Source organism: Mobula hypostoma, chromosome 13 (genome assembly GCF_963921235.1).
Source record: "Mobula hypostoma chromosome 13, sMobHyp1.1, whole genome shotgun sequence".
Lineage (NCBI taxonomy): Eukaryota > Metazoa > Chordata > Chondrichthyes > Myliobatiformes > Myliobatidae > Mobula > Mobula hypostoma.
The window spans coordinates 47,520,659-47,544,657 of record NC_086109.1 but is presented as its reverse complement, the minus strand read 5'-3'; the positions used below and the strand labels follow the sequence as shown (position 1 = coordinate 47,544,657).

The 23,999-nt window shown below is 40.1% G+C and overlaps 1 protein-coding gene across 6 annotated transcripts in view; it reads left to right on the top strand.

The window, feature by feature from the left end:
• The window catches only part of pacsin1b (protein kinase C and casein kinase substrate in neurons 1b), a 227,065-nt gene that overhangs the window by 98,847 nt on the left and 104,219 nt on the right, over window positions 1–23,999 (top strand). For 2 of the 6 annotated variants that reach the window (XM_063065640.1, XM_063065635.1), the window contains exons 1-2: window positions 11,776–11,928; window positions 12,119–12,241. In XM_063065640.1, coding sequence (XP_062921710.1) covers window positions 12,182–12,241 — 60 coding nt within the window. In that variant the 5' untranslated portion in view covers window positions 11,776–11,928; window positions 12,119–12,181. Of the gene's footprint in view, window positions 1–2,572; window positions 2,595–5,180; window positions 5,288–11,775; window positions 11,929–12,006; window positions 12,033–12,118; window positions 12,242–23,999 lie in introns of those variants that run through there. The other 4 variants (XM_063065638.1, XM_063065637.1, XM_063065639.1 and 1 more) reach the window with 4 other exon arrangements.

Below are 23,999 nucleotides of genomic sequence, written 5' to 3'. Positions count from 1 at the left end.
TCATATTGCCCCTGCTCTTTAATTTCTTTGAATACATGGGCTTAATCAGTCATGCAACCTGTGTAATTCAAGGTGCGATGTTGTTAATAAACACTGGCTTTCTTTAAGTGACAGAGTCCTGACTCAGTTGTCCTGACAGCAGTCCTGTTCTAATGTCATGAAGCAATGGCTCCTTTCCTTGAAGTACTCTACCCCTCAGTTTTAAATTTACTGTGTCCGGGGTTGTCCAGTGGTTAGTCTTTGGAACATTTCAGTCTTGTATCGTTTTATATTTTGCCTGGAATGAGTCACTTTGCTACCACGGGCTGTGATCTGTACGTTCTATATATTTACCTGGAACGAGTCACTTTGCTACCATGGGCTGTGTTCTGTACATTCTATACATTTACCTGGAACGAGTCACTTTGCTACCACGGACTGTGCTCTGTACATTCTATACATCCATTTTATGTTGATGGATATCCAATAAAGTGGAGTGCCCCTTGTGGAAAGTAAGTAAAAATGATTACAGGAGCCATCAGTGTTGACTGTTGCCTTAACTTTTTAAGCCACTATATTGTTGCAACTCATGGATACCACTGAACTAACCACAGGAAGATCACAATAGGCAGGAGCCATTCAGCCTTCTGAGTCCATGCCAGCCCACTCAAGAAAGCCAGTTTTCCCTCTTCCTCGTGCCCTCTTCTTTTAAAATATTTGTCCAATTGGAAATGGCACAGTTGAACGCCTGCTCAATACTACTTATGTTTCCCTCAACCCCATCACCTCAGTCCCGCCCCAGGTAGTATATTCCATATTCCAACCATTCACTACATAAATTACCTTGTATCTTTATATCAATCACCTCTATTCCTTGTCCTCAGGTTCTTGAACTTTGGCCAATTGAGATCGATTTCAGTCTATTTCCTCTGTCTAGACTATTTATGATTTTAAGTACCTACTATCAAATTCTGTTAAACCTCTACTGTTCCAAAAACAAGCAAACTTTAGCATTATGTCAGCTTAACTAATATCTTGTATCTCTACTCTCAATTTGATAAATCTCTTCTGCACTGTCTCTGAGCCCTACCCATCCTTCCTGAACTTTGGTTTGGCTACATTGAATAGTTTCCAGTTCTGGGCACCAAAGTCATTATGAACTCATTCCTAGAACATAGAATATAGAACAGTACAGCACAGCACAGGCCCTTCAGCCCACAATGTTGTGCCGACCCTTAAACCCTGCCTCCCATATAACCCCCCACCTTAAATTCCTCCTGTTGCACTCTGTACCTTTATTTATAAAATACAGGATCCATCATTCTGTTTGGAGCCACTTTTTCTACTACTTCCACTTTTTTATGTCATGTCAATGCATAATTCTGATTTTTAAAAATAATCACATTAAAAATATAATCCACGAATGTAAAAAAACTGGTTACCTACCTGAAGTTTGTTATTATCTTTTCAATGTGAGTTATTAAAATAACTGAATACAGATTAATTTTTAAAATTTTTCTCATGGGCACATACAGTTTGTTCTACAAAAAAGAGATGTTCAATTTTGGGTAGTGAGAATTCAGAAGAAAACAGTAAACTGCAAACATTATCCCAAACTAACATGTAAAGCTAACATCAGTGATTCTGAAAAGCCTTTATGACCTTTTATTTCCTCTGGTACCAGCAATGATGTCATTTTCTGGCTATATTGGTGTTGTGGGCTGAGAGCTGTGCTTATCCTAGCCTAATTGATTCCAAACTCTATCATTAGCAGTCTTGCCCGAGAGCAGTTTAAATTTTTCTTTGAGCATCAAAGAACTATAGGTATACAAGATATTAAGAGGAATAGATAGAGTGGATAGCCAGTGCCTCTTCCCCAGGGCACCACTGCTTTAAGGTAAGGGGTGGGAAGTTCAAGGGGGATATTAGAGGAAGGTTTTTTACTCAGAGAGTGGTTGGTGCGTGGAATTCATTGCCTGAGTCAGTGGTGGAGGCAGATACACTAGTGAAATTTAAGAGACTACTAGACAGGTATATGGAGGAATTTAAGGTGGGGGGGTTATATGGGAGGCAGGGTTTGAGGTTCAGCACAACAATGTGGGCTGAAGGGCCTGTACTGTGCTGTACTATTCTATGTTCTATCAATGTAATTAACACAAAGCATGCTCTTTGTGTTATTAAAAAAATGTAAAATAGTCATTTGATATCTCTAAAATCACATTACTCATGTCCTGAAATGTTTCAATTTTTAAAATGTACAGTATTCACAGAAAAATCCACACCAGGAATATTTCAAATGACTGTGTTTGATGGATTGTCTGCTTAGAGGTAGAGATAGAGGTAGCAGAGTTTCTTCCTCATCTGGCTCCCTGGAGGTTCAGTCTTTAGCCCCAGTGTATGCTGACCTATCATTTGCTGACTGTCCTGTGGGGGCGTGCCTTACTCTGATTATCGGCAGTCATTTCCATCATGATTGGTTAGTTTAGAAACTGTAGCTGGTTTTCCCATTGGATAGCTGCCTGGTGTCCATTTCAAATATCCTGGGTATATTAAATGGCATGTGGAAGGGGCTTGTGCTCCTTTGTTTTGTAAGGGTGCACATGATGATTGGAAAGGTATGCTCTATGTGCACTTTTAGCTAAGTATGTTTGTTAAATGTATGTATGTTTGAATATTCAGCTTTGGAGTGTCTGTAACTTGGAATATGAATGGTTGAATTTTTACTGTTTGTAAATAAATGATCAATAACCTATTGGAAGTCAGTTATCACTTGCTGGACTCACAAACCTGATTCAACATTACGGAGACCAACCCGTCCATCCATTTGGGTGAAGTGATACTTGATGTTGCCCATGGTGCATCTCTTTCCCTGAGGTTATTACCTGCCAGGGGCTGCTTTAAGGAGGCAGATATGGTGACAAGTAGTCAGTTAATGCAGGTTTCCTCATTACTCTTTGACTTTGTGTCAGATTTCTGTGTTTTGAGTGAGGAGGTAGAGGAAAGAAAAGTAACCTCTCCTTCCTATTTGAACTTAAGTGAAATACTTTGTAACTAGACAAGTATAAGGGGAAAGTTATGTAAGTGTACAGGTGGTAGTTGCATGACAGAACCAGAAGCAGATGTTCAGGACCAGGTAAGAATACTTTGGTCCATACAGCTGAAAGTTAAATTGAATCACAATGTAGCACATTACTTAAACCCCCTTCAGCTTCTTTTCTAACCTAATGCTGGCCCAACTTCAGCCTGAGCTCTTTACTGTTTTTTGTTCCATAAGTGTGGCCTGATCTGGGTATTTCTCACATATTTTGCAATATACTTGGAATTGACTCTTGACATGTACTGTATTTTTCACTAGCCTCCTGTATGGCTCTGTATCAAAAGCACTGTGACAGGAAATAATTTGGAGGGTGTGTAGCTCAACCCAGCCAGCATTGTTATGGGTTGGGTGAGCAAAAACTACCAATGATTTAGCTTACTGACAGCACAAACACAAACCAGTGACTAAAATGGTTGCTACAAACTGTTTAATTTCATAATGCACAATTATTTTATCCCATTATTTATTAAATAAAGTAAGGTTTTATTCTTTTCCCCAAAATGCACTTAAGTCATTTGTTCTATTACCTTCCCTTAAGGTGGTCATTCTTCATGTGTTTGCTTAGCAACTCTCAGTAAAGGAATACATCCCCACTAAACTATTATTCATCCATATACTTTCCAGCAGGGATCATTGGGAAATTTCATTTGTCTTCTCCACTCAGGAGAAATGATCCATATGATTCTTCCTAACTCAGCCCAATTAGTAACAATTAGTGATTTATCCAGCTAGCTATTGGAGAAGCCTGATTCTCAGAGTTCTAGACTAATAAAAGGAATCAAGTATTTGTACTTCTGAAATGTAACATGCCTCCTAAACTTGGTTGTGAAGCACAGGGTCATGCAGATATTGCCAGATGGATAGAATGAAGGATGAGCTCAGAGCCTCTTTGAGAAATGCAGTATTCCTACTGACTCCTGGCCCATGCCCAGTTTAAGTGGAGAAGGAGCATTTAGAATGGCATTGAGAACCAGCTCATAACCTCAAACTACGCACCCACCTGGTCCATCAGAAATCTTCCACCCATCCATAAAAAAGCTTGTAGTGTCCAAGTTTAAGTGTGTTGCCTCCCAACCCTTGAACCAGTATTACTCAAGAAGAAGAGAAAATGAACAGCTGACATCCAGAGGTTTTGCTTTTTATTTAAGATTTTTATATTTGCCTGTAGGTTAGGTTGTTTAGGTGAGTGAGACTTTCTTTACCAGATTTAAAAACTGAAATGGCCACCATGCAGAGACTTTAATCAATAAGATGTTAGGGAGAAAAAAAGTGACTTTTCTGACAATTTTTCATGCATGGTACAGTCATATTTTAGATGTGGTATTCTTCTTGCTTAAATTTAGAATCAGTGGGTATATTTTTAAATTGTGTAATATTGTATATGTTTAAAACATGGCCAGGAATGACTTCCTTTCTCCTTGTTAACTAGTCTGGTTTCAACCTCTGCTGTTAGTCTCCAGTCAATAATGTTTTGGCTCATTCATCTTATTGTTAAGAATTGATTCACTGCAGCTGTGTGTCCTGTCTGGAAAATCATGTGACTATTTCAGAATACCAAAACCCTGATAAGCAGGGCCAAGTTAATATTAATGCCAGAGAAACCCAATTCTTTGCTATTAATATGGACCCGATCTCGTTTGTAGGGGTTTTGCAGAAAGCCATGGTGATCTTTTTAATTGGAAGTATAACTGATTGACATTTCTCATTCTTGGGTGTGATGTGCAATCTAGCTGGTTAACAAGAGTTAGTTGTAATTGCATCATTGTTTTTTTTTGGAAAAATATATTTTTGCACTGTTTTGTATGTCTTCATTATTATTCTGTGTACCTTTCCCTGCCAAGTGGATAAATAGGGACTTGCTGTTGAGTATTTGACAGTGTGCTAGAGATAGCTGTTGACAGATGAACAAGAGAGACCCGAGACGTATCAGGGAATTTTTCTTTATCTCACAGGAAATGTCTGCTTCTCTTTGGCTGCAGAATAGATTATTAGTAAGTAGAAAATTGTGAAGGCAATGAATCCTAAACATTCTGAATGTTTTGATCTCCATGTTCTGTTACGAGTTGAGCTCCGGTGGGCAAGCGGAAGACTCAGTGCACTGATGGACTGATAGTTTGAAGAATATTAACACAAACTATGCCTAATAATGCCTAATTTGGCCAATGGTGATTGCATTTTAAGAGTTTGCATACTGAGTGGATGATTTTGCTTGTAAGTAGTAGAATTGTTTTACAATGTCATCTCCAGCTAGTTTGATGTGTAAAATCCAAATTTTGGAAGAAATTGAACTCGTACTGAAATACCTTTCCAGAAATAGGCAGGCACAGTAGACAGAAGTAGGGAGTCTATTTAGTGTTTACAAAGTAATGAACTAAAAGCCCTTCTTTGATCATGCAGATGTACCTTGTAGCCAATGTAAATAATTTTCCTATTCCTTGAGTGCATTCAGTACACTATTTATTTCAGTAATTCAAGTATCCTCAGAACAGTCTATTTTCCAAGGAGGGAAGTGCATTTGCCACAAAATCTCAACACTGGCTCCCATTACTTTCCATGGCTGTCATTTTCAACCCTGTCAAGAGTTTGTTTTCTTTTCAGCATTTTATTAACTTTAGAGACACCATACTCAAAGACGAACAGGTAATTCACTTCAAGTGGTAGTTCTTACCTTTCCATTACTTGCCTTCCTGTGCCCCATTCTCTGCCCCTCCCATCCTACATCCATCCCAACAACGTCTTTATTCACATGGTCTCTGCCCGAAATGTGGGTCTGGATGCATATGGCAGCCCTGAAACCTCCCAAGATGACACCCCATATTAGTCTGTGGATGAAATTGAGCCAGTTGTCATAGTGGAAAGAATGTTCCTGTACACGCAGTGAATGCCTAACTCTGAATATACAGAGGGGTAAACCACAATGTCAGTCCACTGTCTATTTAGTCCAAGTAAAGCTTCCCTATAACCATCAACATGGAAGAAGAAGCAGGATGTGCCATCCCCCTCCCTATTAAAAGGACTCAATAACTATTTACCAGCTAACTTTTTTTCTGGTGGTTCTACAAGTGTTCAGTGTTTTCTCAAACTAGCAGATGTTTGCAAGGAAGGAAAGAAGTTGTGATGGGAGTTTGCTGACTTCAGACCTTTCACTCATTCCAGTTGTCTGCCAAAATATTTGCAAAAATGGGCACTCCTCTTGAAATAGAACTCTTCAAAGAGTAAGGATAAAGGGTACGTGGAGCAGGATAAGCTGCTGAATCCAACGGTGGAGAAGTAAGGTTCTTGACAGAAGGCCACGTCGTCCATGTGTTCAAGGAGCTATCATTAGACATGAACCATAGTGATGAAAACATTGCAGATGTTAAAAACTTCCACACTAAAATCTGCTTCTCCCCTTTCTCCTCACCTCCATCAAACTTAGAATTGGGAAAGGACCACATTTTCAGAGGCTGCCAATGTGATTATGGCCTTAGGCTTTGCCAGGTTCTTTGACTGTAGCTGAAGACGTTTGTATAATATTACAGCTCTTCATTGCTTTTGTAGGTGAGCTAATATTTAAAAGAGCTATTATGTTACCTCCCAGGATACCAGCAGATGAAGAAAGCATGTGAATTATCTACATTTGTAGATTCTCCCATAGGGACACAATACAATCTGAGCACAAACACATGTTGTGGGAGCTGCCCCACAGTGGCTTGAATTGCAGTTCCCCTTCAATGTTCAGCTGTTGCATAATGAGAGACAGTGGACCATGCAGGTATTGTCCAGTGTTTGGGTAACTGGCATATTACCTGCAGTTTGAGCCAACTACCACTTTAGAAGCACAGGGAGCAGAAATGGAAAATAATCCTAATGGCTCCTCGATACCCAGGGTGAATGAAGGACGTATCCAAATATAATATCTGAAACTTCATCTCCCCTTCACTAGTCCTCTCTTGTCTCCCATTGACTATTGCTGTCGTCGCAGATTAAATATTCCAAACCAAACTAATGAATTAGAATCTTGTACAATATTTAGTTAGGCACTCACCTGTTTGAGGCCACCATTTAGCTCTATCTCGTGGGCTTCATGGACGGCTAATGATTGAGCGGGCAAGGCTGTGGGTAACCTCGATAACCCAGCTGCAGGTACTAATTGCACGATCACAACTGGGGTGTCTGGTCAATGGCGAAGAATCAGTGGAGTGACAGGACTGAGAAACAACTGCTGTGTTGTTCAGTGAAACCAGAGGGACAGGCTGCAGATATGGCAATCTGGTCAGCGGCTGAATGGGAGCAGTTTGAGAGGGAGAGCAGGAGCTGTAAGGGCAGAGCAGGAAGATGCCCCTTCCTCATTGAGTTGAGCAAGGCCACCATTCCCTGGGGAGAGGAGGAACAAGAAAAAACCAAGCTGAGCAATTTGTTACAACTGTTGCAATGATGCCAGCACCAGCTTGAAGAGTGATGCCTCATCTTCCATCTGGGAGCTTTGCAGCCTTTGGGACTTAATATCCTAAAACTTTAGGTAACTTGATTTCTGGATGGGTTCATGTTCCTAGTCTGCATTTTGCAAATCCTATATTCTTGTATGTACTTTCACTCCTTAATTGCTCTCATTGAGCAGGTAACCTTTTTAAACAATTATACCCAACAGTTGCCCCAGCTTTACCCTATCTGAAACACCACCTTCTGCACTCTCACTGCAGCTGCTGAACAAGCCTCTTGTCTCCTTCCCAGTCCTAGGGGAACCAATATCCTGGCAGGGAGATTAGCGAGGGCTACTGAGGTGACTTTAAACTAGAATGGCTGGGGGGTGGGAATCAAATTAAAGAGGCTAGGCGAGAGGAGGTTAGTTCACAACAGGGGGATGGGAACCAGTGCAGAGAGACAGAGGGGTGTAAAGTGAGGGTAGAAGCAAAAAGTAGTAAGGAGAAAAGTAAAAGTGGCAGGCCGACAAATCCAGGGCAATCATCAAAAGGGCCACTTTTCAACATTATTGTATAAGGTTTAAGAGAGTTGTAAAAGAGCGCCTGAAGGCTTTGTGTGTCAATGCAAGGAGCATTCGAAACAAGGTGGATGAATTGAAAGTGCAGATTGTTATTAATGATTATGACATAGTTGGCATCACAGAGACATGGCTCCAGGGTGACCAAGGATGCGAGCTCAACGTTCAAGGATATTCAATATTCAGGAGGGATAGACATGAAAGAAAAGGAGGTGAGGTGGCGTTGCTGGTTAAAGATGAGATTAACCCAATAGAAAGGAAGGACATAAGCCGGGAGGATGTGGAATCGATATGGGTAGAGCTGCATGACACTAAGGGGCAGAAAACGCTGGTGGGAGTTGTGTACAGGCCACCTAACAGTAGTAGTGAGGTCGGAGATGGTATTAAACAGGAAATTAGAAATGTGTGCAATAAAGGAACAGCAGTTATAATGGGTGACTTCAATCTACATGTAGATTGGGTGAACCAAATTGGTAAAGGTGCTGAGGAAGAGGATTTCTTGGAATGTATGCGGGATGTTTTTTTGAACCAACATGTCGAGGAACCAACTAGAGAGCAGGCTATTCTGGACTGGGTTTTGAGCAATGAGGAAGGGTTAATTAGCAATCTTGTCGTGAGAGGCCCCTTGGGTAAGAGTGACCATAACATGGTGGAATTCTTCATTAAGATGGAGAGTGACATAGTTCATTCAGAAACAAAGGTTCTGAACTTAAAGAGGGGTAACTTTGAAGGTATGAGACGTGAATTTGCTAAGATAGATTGGCAAATGACACTTAAAGGATTGACGGTGGATATGCAATGGCAAGCATTTAAAGGTTGCATGGATGAACTACAACAATTGTTCATCCCAGTTTGGCAAAAGAATAAATCAAGGAAGGTAGTGCACCCGTGGCTGACAAGAGAAATTAGGGATAGTATCAATTCCAAAGAAGAAGCATACAAATTAGCCAGAAAAAGTGGCTCACCTGAGGACTGGGAGAAATTCAGAGTTCAGCAGAGGAGGACAAAGGGCTTAATTAGGAAGGGGAAAAAAGATTATGAGAGAAAACTGGCAGGGAACATAAAAACTGGCTGTAAAAGCTTTTATAGATATGTAAAAAGGAAAAGACTGGTAAAGACAAATGTAGGTCCCCTACAGACAGAAACAGGTGAATTGATTATGGGGAGCAAGGACATGGCAGACCAATTGAATAATTACTTTGGTTCTGTCTTCACTAAGGAGGACATAAATAATCTTCCAGAAATAGTAGGGGACAGAGGGTCCAGTGAGATGGAGGAACTGAGCGAAATACATGTTAGTAGGGAAGTGGTGTTAGGTAAATTGAAGGGATTGAAGGCAGATAAATTCCCAGGGCCAGATGGTCTGCATCCCAGAGTGCTTAAGGAAGTAGCCCAAGAAATAGTGGATGCATTAGTGATAATTTTACAGAACTCGTTAGATTCTGGACTAGTTCCTGAGGATTGGAGGGTGGCTAATGTAATCCCACTTTTTAAAAAAGGAGGGAGAGAGAAACCGGGGAATTATAGACCGGTTAGCCTAACGTCGGTGGTGGGGAAACTGCTGGAGTCAGTTATCAAAGATGTGATAACAGCACATTTGGAAAGCGGTGAAATCATCGGACAAAGTCAGCATGGATTTGTGAAAGGAAAATCATGTCTGACGAATCTCATACAATTTTTTGAAGATGTAACTAGTAGAGTGGATAGGGGAGAACCAGTGGATGTGGTATATTTGGATTTTCAAAAGGCTTTTGACAAGGTCCCACACAGGAGATTAGTGTGCAAACTTAAAGCACACGGTATTGGGGGTAAGGTATTGATGTGGATGGAGAATTGGTTGGCAGACAGGAAGCAAAGAATGGGAATAAACGGGACTTTTCAGAATGGCAAGCAGTGACTAGTGGGGTACCGCAAGGCTCAGTGCTGGGACCCCAGATGTTTACAATATATATTAATGACTTGGATGAGGGAATTAAATGCAGCATCTCCAAGTTTGCGGATGACATGAAGCTGGGCGGCAGTGTTAGCAGTGAGGAGGATGCTAAGAGGATGCAGGGTGACTTGGATAGGTTGGGTGAGTGGGCAAATTCATGGCAGATGCAATTTAATGTGGATAAATGTGAAGTTATCCACTTTGGTGGCAAAAATAGGAAAACAGATTATTATCTGAAAGGTGGCCGATTAGGAAAAGGGGAGGTGCAACGAGACCTGGGTGTCATTATACACCAGTCATTGAAAGTGGGCATGCAGGTACAGCAGGCGGTGAAAAAGGCGAATGGTATGCTGGCATTTATAGCGAGAGGATTCGAGTACAGGAGCAGGGAGGTACTACTGCAGTTGTACAAGGCCTTGGTGAGACCACACCTGGAGTATTGTGTGCAGTTTTGGTCCCCTAATCTGAGGAAAGACATCTTTGCCATAGAGGGAGTACAAAGAAGGTTCACCAGATTGATTCCTGGGATGGCAGGACTTTCATATGATGAAAGACTGGATGAACTGGGCTTGTACTCGTTGGAATTTAGCAGATTGAGGGGGGATCTGATTGAAACGTATAAAATTCTAAAGGGATTGGACAGGCTAGATGCAGGAAGATTGTTCCCAATGTTGGGGAAGTCCAGAACGAGGGGTCACAGTTTGAGGATAAGGGGGAAGCCTTTTACGACTGAGATTAGGAAAAACTTCTTCACACAGAGAGTGGTGAATCTGTGGAATTCTCTGCCACAGGAAACAGTTGAGGCCAGTTCATTGGCTATATTTAAGAGGGAGTTAGATATGGCCCTTGTGGCTACGGGGATCAGAGGGTATGGAGGGAAGGCTGGTGCAGGGTTCTGAGTTGGATGATCAGCCATGATCATAATAAATGGTGGTGCAGGCTCGAAGGGCCGAATGGCCTACTCCTGCACCTATTTTCTATGTTTCTATGTTTCTGATGAATGGTCTTCAACCCTGAATCGTGAGCTCTGTTTCTCCTGGCACAGATGCGACCTGACCTGCTGAGTATTTCCAGCCTGAAATATGTGCCTTAAATTGGGCACAGTGAACTTGGAGTCTGAGCATGTGTGGAAAAAAAATATATACCAGATAAATCATTATTGTCTTGTTTCGGCCTGTAGGCAGGAATAGTTGCTTTAAGAATTGTTCTATGTGACTAATTGGTTGCAACAAAGTTCAGAGGAAGTTTCATGTGTTTTTTGTGTTATAGAAAGCCACCTTAAGAATGTTGCCTGAATCTAACATTTATTAATCAAGTAATTGTTTTCCAATATCTTTGGGAGAGAATGCGAGAGACTGAGACAAAAAAAAATCTGGAGGTCACTATCCATTTCTATAATGAGCCTTTTGTATTTGGTGACATCTGTTCGGAATTTGATGCTTATTTTATCCTTGGGCCAATGCCATTGTCAATTTATTTTGCATAAAATTGATTTTAAAATGCTGATTAAAAATAAATGAAATCTCGCACCTGTTTTCACTGAAAATCTAATGCAATAGAAGTGATTTGGACTGTATATGGAACGTTTGTCGTGCTGCCATCCTGTGATTTGAAGGGAAAATAAATCCCTTCAGCTGTTTATGTAGCAGTTATGTCACTGGAATCCCTGCAGCTGTATTATTTACACTACACTGCCCCCGATTGCTGCCCTGAACCTGAATAGATAAAATTCTTGTGCTACTGGGGCCCGTGAACCTGTGTGGCTAAATTGCGTGCAGGCTGTCACATGTCCTTTGAGGGATGCAGCTCAACTAATGCCAGGCGGAGATTAATTCTCGGCACTAATTCGCAGCCTCTATCGCGCAAAACGCATTGGGATAGGCCAAGTGGGAATTACGGTTCAGTCATTGAGAACTGAGGGGATTTTTGTGTGATCAGGTTTGTTTGTTTATAACCCATTTTTCAATGTGGCATTTATTTTCCGTCCTGGTTGAGGCAGTGCCCTTGATGTTACAGTATGTGTCGAGGCTGCAAAGGTGAAGGTATTGGGCTGTAAAGGTTTGCAGTGACCTCTTTAGTTTCGTGCATGAGGTTTTCTGTAATGCTTGGGCCGTTTTTGCCTCTGCAGTGCATGAAGATTTGAAGCGGCGTAACCATACAGATAATTCAAGGTCTTGGTATCGTGTAGAAGATGTCAGGTTCGTACGACGAATCCAGTGGATTGGAGGAAACGACTGACAGTTTCTGGGAGGTACTGCAACTTTCTTGCTATACTTGGAGAAGACGTGGATGTTACAAGATCATTAAGACATGCATGATTTTTTTAATGTAAATTTTGTAGCAAACTGCGTTGTTGAATTGAATTTTGATAAACGGTTAATAGGCTTTGCTGCTTTAATTCTGCCGAGAGCTGGCAAGGCTAATATTCACTAATCAGGAATCGGGGAGGTAGAGCTGTATGTGCATTGCAGAAAATATGCTGCAGCTTTACTGAACTGATCCAGGAGACCATGAACGATATTTTGCTATGTAACCACATTTCAAATGCTTGTCAGAACCCACAAGGAAATGTAGCTATTTGTGGCTAACTCAGTATTTAGCTGTATGGGAATGCAAATTCACTTTAAGGCACTTCAGACGGCAAGTATACTTAAAATATATTCTAACTAGTCCTTGAGGAAAAATCTTTTAAATGCATTCGTGTAGTACTTTTTTGTTAGAAGTCGCGTTGCTTTTTTAAAAAAAACCTTTGAAGGATAAAGAATTTGGAATGGGAGATGTCCTCAAAATGTAACTCCCCTTTCTTAAAGTGCGACCTTTTCTGGGGTATTTACAACATGGGATTAACGTGTCTGAGTGTGGTGGCTAGCTGCCAGTTAGGTTAGGTGATCTTAGTTTAAAAAGATTCTTTTCTACCCTCGTTCCTGTTTATCCAGAAGGCGGTTTTGATAATCTTTAGGAAAACCCAAAGAGTTGTGGCTCTGATTTGTTTTTAATCTTGCATCCCACATCCACCTGTCTCAGAAATGATGAGGCCTACTCTGCAACCTCTAATTATATGCAGCAGAGTGCAGATAAAGCTTTGAACCGTAGAACACCTTTGTCTTTAAAGACAAGTGCCATATTTGGTGTCACAGGAAGCGGCACTGGTTGATTATAAATACTAAATCATTTTATTTATTTCTTCCCAGATCTTTGCACACTACAAACTGTCCTTGGATTTACCCAAACTCACTGCTTTATCACCATTGATCTGCCTTCCCCGAGTTAGTACGCATTTATGTGCTCTCTCTCTGGAGTTAATTATGGGGGAGCAGTCTTCATTAAGTTTTTTAAATAAACACAGGATTGAAACATTTTAACCAGGGACTGAGTGAAATAATGGCCAAAACAATAAGGGCAAGTGTTCAAAAACCAAAATTGAAGTTAATCACACTGACACTAAACAAATTTTTATTAAGAGTAACTCAATCAGTCTTTCTTCTAATATTAGTTCCTATCTTTTTAAAAAAAAGTGGGAAAAATTAAAACACAAAGTAAATAATGTCGTCTTGCCTATAATTGAAAAAGGGAATTGAAGCACATCAATCGATTATATCATTTACTGGTAATAGATGTTCTGAACTATAAAGGTTGATAAAGAGTTAAAGTGGATTAAATTATGGAAAGTAGATAATCTGTATGGGATAATTTCTGTCTGTCTAAGTGGATCAATACAAATATAAATGACTGACAGTGTACTGCGGTATATTTCAAAACATTTAATCTTATTACCGATTGAATTAATGCTCCACCATTATCAAACTATTAAAATACAAAACAATACAAAGGGTTATTAATATCCAGATGATTTAAGTTGACTAACCTGCTGATTAAGATCTTAAGATATAGGGGCATTCATCATGGCTAATCTTTTTTTTCTCAGTCCCAGTCTCCTGCCTTCCCCCCCCCCACTTCCCCCCCCCATGCTCTGCTCTGATCAATCAAGAATCTATAACTTCTGCCTCAAATATACAAAAAAGACAGCTGCCTCTGACAAGGAATTCCACGGATTCACCACTCTCTGCCTAAAGAAATTCCTCCTCATCTGTTCTAAAAGGATGTCTCACTATTTTGAGGCTGTGTCCTCTGGTCTTTGACTCTCCCACCATTGGAAACATCCTCTCCACATCCATTCTATTAAGGCCTTTCACCATTTGATAGGTTTCAATGAGGTCACCCATCATTCTTCTCCATTCTAGTGAATAGAGGCCCAGAGTCATCAAACACTCTTCATATGACAAGCCATTCAATCCTGGAACCTCTTTTGAACCCTCTCCAGTTTCAGCACATTCTTTCTTAGATAAGGGGCCCAAGAGTGCTCACAATAATCCAAGTGAGGCCTCACCGGTGCCTTATAAAGCCTCAACGTAATTGGATGGAATTGCAAAGGAAGAATAAGTGTTGGCATAGGAAGGAGGAGAAAAAAAAATCACCAAAGAAATTGAATAATTTGACTTGTAGACACATATATTTAAATATTCAAAAACTGTTTAAATTGTTCTTCAATGGGGAAAATTCTCTTTACTGGGTGTTAGCTAAAGATTAGGAGAATACTTGAGGAATCTTCTAAATAAGGTTGTGCAAAGGTCTATGTAAAAACTCTAGATTTGATATGTGACATTTCACAAAGATAATTATTAGGACTGTATTTCTCTGCAAGGTGGTTTATATAGCCACTTCAATTAACCTCCAAGAATATCCATTTTTAAGACTGAAGCTCTTTGGACTTTAAAGGTTAAATCTAAATCCCATGTCGATCTCAAATTAACAAGTGAAGTATAATCTTTCGGTGTTCTGCCCAAGGACAAACAGCAAATCCAAATAACATTTCATCCTGACATTTTCCCTTTTCATGTTGCATGTCTATGTGTCTTCTAATCCTGTTTATGGATTTTTTTTATTAAATGGTAATATTTGTCTGCTCATTTATTCTCCAACATTTGGGGAAGTGGATGAACTGCCTCCTTCATGTTTGTAGCCAGTGATTACCTTGAGGTGGCCGTAACAAGCAGTATATTATTGCATCAAACATTTCTCCATGGGTCCTTAAAATCACAAGGTTACCTTTCAGGTAAGATTCTCAGGATTTTTTTCCCCAAATGTGGAATGCACTACACTTGTGTATCCATATTTGTGTTATCCTACTGCAGTTAAGGTTTCCATTGTTCCTCCATATTTCAGGACATACTACATCTGTAGTGTAAGAACGGAAGGGCAAACTTGAACACATAATGTTAGAAATTTAAATTGATTAATGAAAGATTCCAAATGCTTAATCCTCATGAGCAAACTCTAGTACCTCTGATTCTGTCTTTTGAAAGGGTATTCATTTTCCCTTTGTTATTTTGAAGGAATTTAAAGGTTTATACCTTGTTTTAAACCAAGATGCAGGCTGATCCATCCTTACAAAATTAAATAAAGAATTAATACCACTAGAGGAGACAGAAGTATGTCCCCTAATGAATCATCCGTAACAGATGGTGAAGGTTACGTGTTAAAAGTAGATGGAGAACAAGGAAAAAATCTTTTCTGTGAAAGCAGGTGATGAATTTAGTCTGCACTTGATAATTTGTTTTCATTTTCCTGTGTTGTTATTAGTATTAATCAATTTAGTAGAAAAAATAAATTGAATCCCAAAGACTATGTTTGATGTTAGACCAGGTGCCCATTACTGGTGCATTGACGGTTTTCAGCAATGAGCTGTTATGAAAATTTATTATTTTTTATGTCAACATCACTTCTGTCATACAGCATGTGCACGGTTAAATTTTTGAGCTTGAAGTATGTCTGGAGACTGATCTAGTTGAGGTGTGGGAAGTAATTAGAGTCACATACTGAGATAAAGAATCTTAAAGGGATGTACTCTTTAAAATGGAGCTACAAATTCAAGGATTTGAACAAAAACACATTTAAGGCATGTAAGCCTTCCTCAAAAGACTGATGGATTAATTGAATCTTCAAAGCTGAAGTTAACTGATGTCTATTAGGTAGTGGTAGCAAAAGATGCAGATTATAGACAGGAGAATGATATTGAGGTACCTCTGTAGCTGTGATCAAACAAAACAAGCTGCTATGTTGTATTTGCTGATTATGACAATTTTAACACCAGTGATGCATATTGGGTACATCTGGAGGCTGAGCAGCTTTGATATTGTAATTGCATTGCCTAGAGGTACGGCTGCATATTAAGTCTTTGGTATTGTTCAGGAAATTAAGTTCAATTTAAATCTATTCAGCGAAGAAATGAAAGTTGAGTATCCTTCATTCTACATTTACCTGAATGTTCCTTGGGAAATTTCCTACTTGCCAATCTATGAGCCCGCACTTACCCAGAGTAGGTCTGCAGTTGGTAAATTGAGCAAACCTGATCATGGTGCCCTGTGGATATAGGACACCACTCACTGAAATGCTTTGACAGCCAGTAAGCCGTGCCCAGGTATAATTACCATCAAAGTCTGCAGATATCTGACTGTCTGTGGGTGTCTCTGACAACTTCAAACTCTCAAAATAAAATGTTTAATGTTTAAATATTAATATGATTGAACAATTAAAATGCTTACAATGAAAATAATTTAAAGCAAGTTGTTGATATTTCCTAAGGAATGCAGCGGCAAGACCTCTCCGGAAATTCAGAGCGTCAGCATTTGGGCTTGCTTGCATGGCTGTGTCAAACCTCATGGTGGGAAAATGCAGGCCAATGGATTTTTGTAAAATTAATGTGTTCTATAAATCTGCATCGGAGGAAAACATGAACAATCTCACTGAACTGAATCCACAGAGGTTTGGATTTTTCTTAAATTTGGTTCAGAAATCTATTAATTATAAACTGGAGATTTTCATTCAGATTAACTTTAAATATTTGGCTACTGTAATATAATATGAAGGTAAAGTATTACATATTGAGGTTCTGACTGAGAAACTGGGGGGGGGGGGAAGAGCAGGGAGGTTGCAGTTTTACCAGAATCAGTGCCAGAACTGTTGCTGCAAATGCCAAAACAAAGACTGAATGTGAAGGAAGTTGTGTCAGCATAATTTGGAGAAAGTTTGTATCTTCAGGCTGTCATGGGGCAGAGCAAGATGATGTAGATTGACTTGTAAATGTTAGAAAATGTTTTGATACTTGCCGTGTGCTAAGGTGGAGGAGTTCTGCTAAAATAACAACCATGACACAGACTAAGATGGAGTGTTGTTTTGTTTTTCAGGGCCTACTTGCATAATTTGCTGTGAGTTGGGTCAGTGGTGACCGTTAAGGAATGACTTTAATGGGTAGACAGACAAGAGCTTTAGTGAAGGAGTTCCAGAGAGGAAGCCTAGGCGGCCAACAACCATTCAATCAAAGGTACTGAAGAGGATAGAAACTGTTTTCTGAAACTTCAAAAATTTATGGATGGTTTACCAGAGAGTTCCAGGGATCAAAGAAGATGGTAATGAGGAAATGATGCATCAAAGTTGGACTAAGGACTGTGATGATGAGCTTGAAGATTTTTGAAATTTGTAGCAAGTACCATGAAGTTGTTTTGAAATGCGGTGAGCCTTAGCAAGAACGATTACGGAGAATGTTGAACTGGCAGCCTGGACAGCACCATTGAGAATGTAATTTGTGAAATATGCAAGCACAGGGCCAGGAAGGAGCATTAAAACACTTGAATTTCAAAGTAATAAAGATATGGGTTGGAATCTTGAAACAGCTGGAAAGAGGCAGATAAATGCAGTAGTATTTCTAAAGGAGTTAAAAGATAATAAAAAATGTGGAGCAGGTTGAAGTGGTGACAAATGTAATGAAGTAACAGACTTTTTCTTCATTTTATTCTCATGAGATGAATTGATGTTGCCAGTTTAAAAATGGGATAATCCTGTGTTTTAACTGTAGTTTAGATTGAGTTTTGAAGTTGTTACTCTCTGTTAAAGGTAATGTATTTCATAGACTCCTGATGAAGGGTCTCGGCCCAAAATGCCGACTCTTTATTCTTCTTCATAGATCCGAGTTCCTGCTACACTTTGTGTGTGTGTTGCTCTGGATTTCCAGCATCTGTAGAATCTCTTGTGCTAATGTATGTAATAGATATAGTATTCTTCATCTAATTATGAATTCAACTTCTTTTCAGTTTGATACACTTCATTGAAACAAGCATAACACGTCTGAGAAATAGAAAATAAGAAGTCATTAGCATGGTGGTTGCTGTTTCTATTAGACCAGGGACTGTATAAGACATTTGAAATAGTCTATACTAGTTCCCTCAAAATCTGGTGGTACTAAACTTCAGATGGCATCAGTATTTTAGCCCCAACTGTCGTATTATGTGGAATGGCTCAGAGATTTGCATTTTCTGAGTATCAGTTACATTCATAGTCCTTCATTTCTGTTCTTTGCTTGGGCTTTTTGCCCTCTGTACAGCAGGCAATTTCTAAATCTTAAAGGTACAAATTGATTAGAAGTTAATGGAGTTTTTTTAAAAAGGAAAACAATTCAAAACAAATATTTCGTTACATTTAAGCAAAGATGCTACTGCAGCTTTTATATTTAACGTAATTTGAAAATTACTGTTTCTGTCAATGTGCCAAGTTAGGATTGCGAAATTCTAATTATATTTTTCCCTTTTTAGTTTATTGTGATCACTCAGTTTGCCTGATTTATCTACCTTCTTCAGATTAATTTCTTCCTGCTATAATTCGCATATATCCACCATTTTTAATCAAAATCATACTGTAAGATTGATACCTAATGTATAGATAAAACACATTGGAGGTCTCGTACAATTTACTCTCGAACTTAAAGTATTTACAGTTGTTCATTTGTAAAGTGGAAGTGCCTCTAACCTGAAAATGATTCCTTTATTTTCACAATATCTACATCTCAACCAAGCCACTTAATTACTAAACTGCATCCAGATGTTCCACCTCGTTACCCTAGTACATTTTCCAAAAACCTAGATTTGTCAGATGTGATTTTTTTTGATAACACCATTATAAAACTACATGATAGATTTTTTTTAGTGGGTCCTTTTCCTACATTCTTAATGATTCTAGAGCATTCCGGACAAACTCTGCCATGCGAAATACCAGGACTGTTCCAGAATCTAAGATATATTGGACTACCCCCAGAGGTTTGGGTTGCAAACTAGATGATCTGCTTTATCCACTTTAATGTTATTACTTTTAAGTTCCTCACTCCCACTAAACTATTGATATCCTACAAAGTTGGATATCTGTTTTGCATAGTTTACTATTAACACAGATGCAGAATATTGTTTAATATCTTCCCTCCTCAATTTCCCCACCTGTGGTCTTGTTGTTTATGTTTGTTTTTGTAGAATCTTTTAATGTTTCCTGCTGAGTTATTCTGTTTACCTCTTTCAATTTCTGGTCATCTTCACTGGTTTCAAAATCATTCCAATCCACAAACTTCTTTCAGGCTTGGTACTCTTTTCACTAAAAAATTTAAGCCTGTTTCTTTTATCTTTGCTTTCTCTGAGCCTCTTGAGTACATCGGGGAATAGATATCCAAAATGTTTTTAATATTCAAATTAGCATGAATATTGAAAACTCTGAAATATTTCAAGTTTATCTATTAACGAACCGTTAGCCTAATTTCCCCATCCACTACTTTTAATTTGGTGGAGCTGAATCATGCGATATTTATTTTTGCTTGTTAAAATGATGTGGAAAGGAAGATTGATAAACTGAGCACTGATTACTTGCCCTTATTCTAAATTGGGATTGCAAGATTAGAGAGAATTATTCAATATAGAGAAGTGTTACTTGAAGATTCATAGTCTAGGAGCCCTCTAGGTTTGCAGGATATGGTATAATTTTCCATATTTTCAGGTCTTTTGTACAAATTCATGAACCATGAACAATTTGTAATCTCTGAAAGAATTGTGAATTTTGTGAATGTTAATATTCATCTTGTATTATGATGCATTGATGAAAAATTTGAAGTAGTTATTACAAAGTAGTTAATATTTCTTATTGTTGGGTTGAAAACAATCAAGTCTTGTACTATAAAGACATGCAAAATATTGAACCTTGCCTGGTTCCATAATTTTCCCTTTTTGAACTCATACCTATTTTCAACCAGTTCTTTCCCGTGTTAAGTTAATACTGATATTTTGAGAATTTTGTGGTAGACAAGGCTAAATATAATGTTGAAGTGATGCTATGACCCTGCTCTCTGGTTGAAAGAGATTCAAGTGTAATCAGTTTGGATAATGTCCATTCCATTCCTGACGAGTGTGTACAAAAATGACATCATTCGGAGGCCCACAAAAGGACAGATAGCAAACTGTCATTGAAATATAGAAAATAGGTGCAGGAGTAGGCCATTCGGCCCTTCGAGCCTGCACCGCCATTTATTATGATCATGGCTGATCATCCAACTCAGAACCCCGCCCCAGCCTTCCCTCCATACCCCCTGACCCCCGTAGCCACAAGGGCCATATCTAACTCCCTCTTAAATATAGCCAATGAACTGGCCTCAACAGTTTCCTGTGGCAGAGACTTCCACAGATTCACCACTCTCTGTGTGAAGAAGTTTTTCCTAATCTCGGTCCTAAAATGCTTCCCCTCTATCCTCAAACGGTGGCCCCTCGTTCTGGACTTCCCCAACATCGGGAACAATCTTCCTGCATCTAGCCTGTCCAATCCCTTTAGGATCTTATACGTTTCAATCAGATCCCCCCTCAATCTTCTAAATTCCAACCAGTACAAGCCCAGTTCATCCAGTCTTTCTTCATATGAAAGTCCTGCCATCCCAGGAATCAATCTGGTGAACCTTCTTTGTACTCCCTCTATGGCAAAGATGTCTTTCCTCAGATTAGGGGACCAAAACTGCACACAATACTCCAGGTGTGGTCTCACCAAGGCCTTGTACAACTGCAGTAGTACCTCCCTGCTCCTGTACTCGAATCCTCTCGCTATAAATGCCAGCATACCATTTGCCTTTTTCACCGCCTGCTGTACCTGCATGCCCACTTTCAATGACTGGTGTATAATGACACCCAGGTCTCGTTGCACCTCCCCTTTTCCTAATCGGCCACCATTCAGATAATAATCTATTTTCCTATTTTTGCCACCAAAGTGGATAACTTCACATTTATCCACATTAAATTGCATCTGCCATGAATTTGCCCACTCACCCAACCTATCCAAGTCACTCTGCATCCTCTTAGCATCCTCCTCACAGCTAACACTGCCACCCAGCTTCGTGTCATCCGCAAACTTGGAGATGCTGCATTTAATTCCCTCATCCAAGTCATTAATATATATTGTAAACAACTGGGGTCCCAGCACTGAACCTTGCGGTACCCCACTAGTCACCGCCTGCCATTCTGAAAAGGTCCCGTTTATTCCCACTCTTTGCTTCCTGTCTGCTAACCAATTCTCCACCCACACCAATACCTTACCCCCAATACCGTGTGCTTTAAGTTTGCACACTAATCTCCTGTGTGGGACCTTGTCAAAAGCCTTCTGAAAATCCAAATATACCACATCCACTGGTTCTCCCCTATCCACTCTACTAGTTACATCCTCAAAAAATTCTATGAGATTCGTCAGACATGATTTTCCTTTCACAAATCCATGCTGACTTTGTCCGATCATTTCACCGCTTTCCAAATGTGCTGTTATCACATCCTTGATAACTGACTCCAGCAGTTTCCCCACCACTGACGTTAGGCTAACCGGTCTATAATTCCCCAGTTTCTCTCTCCCTCCTTTTTTAAAAAGTGGGGTTACATTAGCCACCCTCCAATCCTCAGGAACTAGCCCAGAATCTAACGAGTTTTGAAAAATTATCACTAATGCATCCACTATTTCTTGGGCTACTTCCTTAAGCACTCTGGGATGCAGACCATCTGGCCCTGGGGAGTTATCTGCCTTCAATCCCTTCAATTTACCTAACACCACTTCCCTACTAACATGTATTTCGCTCAGTTCCTCCATCTCACTGGACCCTCTGTCCCTTACTATTTCTGGAAGATTATTTATGTCCTCCTTAGTGAAGACAGAACCAAAGTAATTATTCAATTGGTCTGCCATGTCCTTGCTCCCCATAATCAATTCAGCTGTTTCTGTCTGCAGGGGACCTACATTTGTCTTTACCAGTCTTTTCCTTTTTACATATCTATAAAAGCTTTTACAGCCAGTTTTTATGTTCCCTGCCAGTTTTCTCTCATAATCTTTTTCCCCTTCCTAATTAAGCCCTTTGTCCTCCTCTGCTGAACTCTGAATTTCTCCCAGTCCTCAGGTGAGCCACTTTTTCTGGCTAATTTGTATGCTTCTTCTTTGGAATTGATACTATCCCTAATTTCTCTTGTCAGCCACGGGTGCACTACCTTCCTTGATTTATTCTTTTGCCAAACTGGAATGAACAATTGTTGTAGTTCATCCATGCAACCTTTAAATGCTTGCCATTGCGTATCCACCGTCAATCCTTTAAGTGTCATTTGCCAATCTATCTTAGCTAATTCACGTCTCATACCTTCAAAGTTACCCCTCTTTAAGTTCAGAACCTTTGTTTCTGAATTAACTATGTCACTCTCCATCTTAATGAAGAATTCCACCATATTATGGTCACTCTTACCCAAGGGGCCTCTCACGACAAGATGGCTAATTAACCCTTCCTCATTGCTCAAAACCCAGTCCAGAATAGCCTGCTCTCTAGTTGGTTCCTCGACATGTTGGTTCAAAATACCATCCCGCATACATTCCAAGAAATCCTCTTCCTCAGCACCTTTACCAATTTGGTTCACCCAGTCTACATGTAGATTGAAGTCACCCATTATAACTGCTGTTCCTTTATTGCACACATTTCTAATTTCCTGTTTAATACCATCTCCGACCTCACTACTACTGTTAGGTGGCCTGTACACAACTCCCACCAGCGTCTTCTGCCCCTTAGTGTTACACAGCTCTACCCATATCGATTCCACATCTTCCCGGCTTATGTCCTTCCTTTCTATTGCGTTAATCTCTTCTTTAACCAGCAACGCCACCCCACCTCCCCTTCCTTCAAGTCTATCCCTCCTGAATATTGAATATCCCTGAACGTTGAGCTCCCATCCCTGGTCACCCTGTAGCCATGTCTCTGTGATCCCAACTATATCATAATCATTAATAACAATCTGCACTTTCAATTCATCCACCTTATTACGAATGCTCCTTGCATTGACACATAAACCTTCAGGCGCTCTTTTACAACTCTCTTAGCCCTTATACAATTATGTTGAAAAGTGGCCCTTTTTAATGCTTGCCCTGGATTTGTCGGCCTGCCACTTTTACTTTTCTCCTTAGTACTTTTTGCTTCTACCCTCACTTTACACCCCTCTGTCACTCTGCACTGGTTCCCATCCCTCTGTTGTGAACTAACCTCCTCACGCCTAGCCTCTTTAATTTGATTCCCACCCCCCAACCATTCTAGTTTAAAGTCACCTCAGTAGCCCCCGCTAATCTCCCTGCCAGGATATTGGTCCCCCTAGGATTCAAGTGTAACCCGTCCTTTTTGTATAGGTCACGCCTGCGCCAAAAGAGGTCCCAATGATCCAAAAACTTGAATCCCTGCCCCCTGCTCCAATCCCTCAGCCACGCATTTATCCTCCACCTCATCGCATTCCTACTCTCACTGTCGCGTGGCACAGGCAGTAATCCCGAGATTACTACCTTTGAGGTCCTTTTTCTCAACTCCCTTCCTAGCTTCCTGTATTCTCCTTTCAGGACCTCATCCCTTTTCCTACCTATGTCATTGGTACCTATATGTACCACGACCTCTGGCTCCTCACCCTCCCACTTCAGTATATCTTGGACACGATCAGAAATATCCCGGACCCTGGCACCAGGGAGGCAAACTACCATCCGGGTCTCTGGACTGCGTCCACAGAATCGCCTATCTGACCCCCTTACTATCGAGTCCCCTATCACAACTGCCCTCCTCTTCCTTGCCCTACCCTTCTGAGCTACAGGGCCAGACTCTG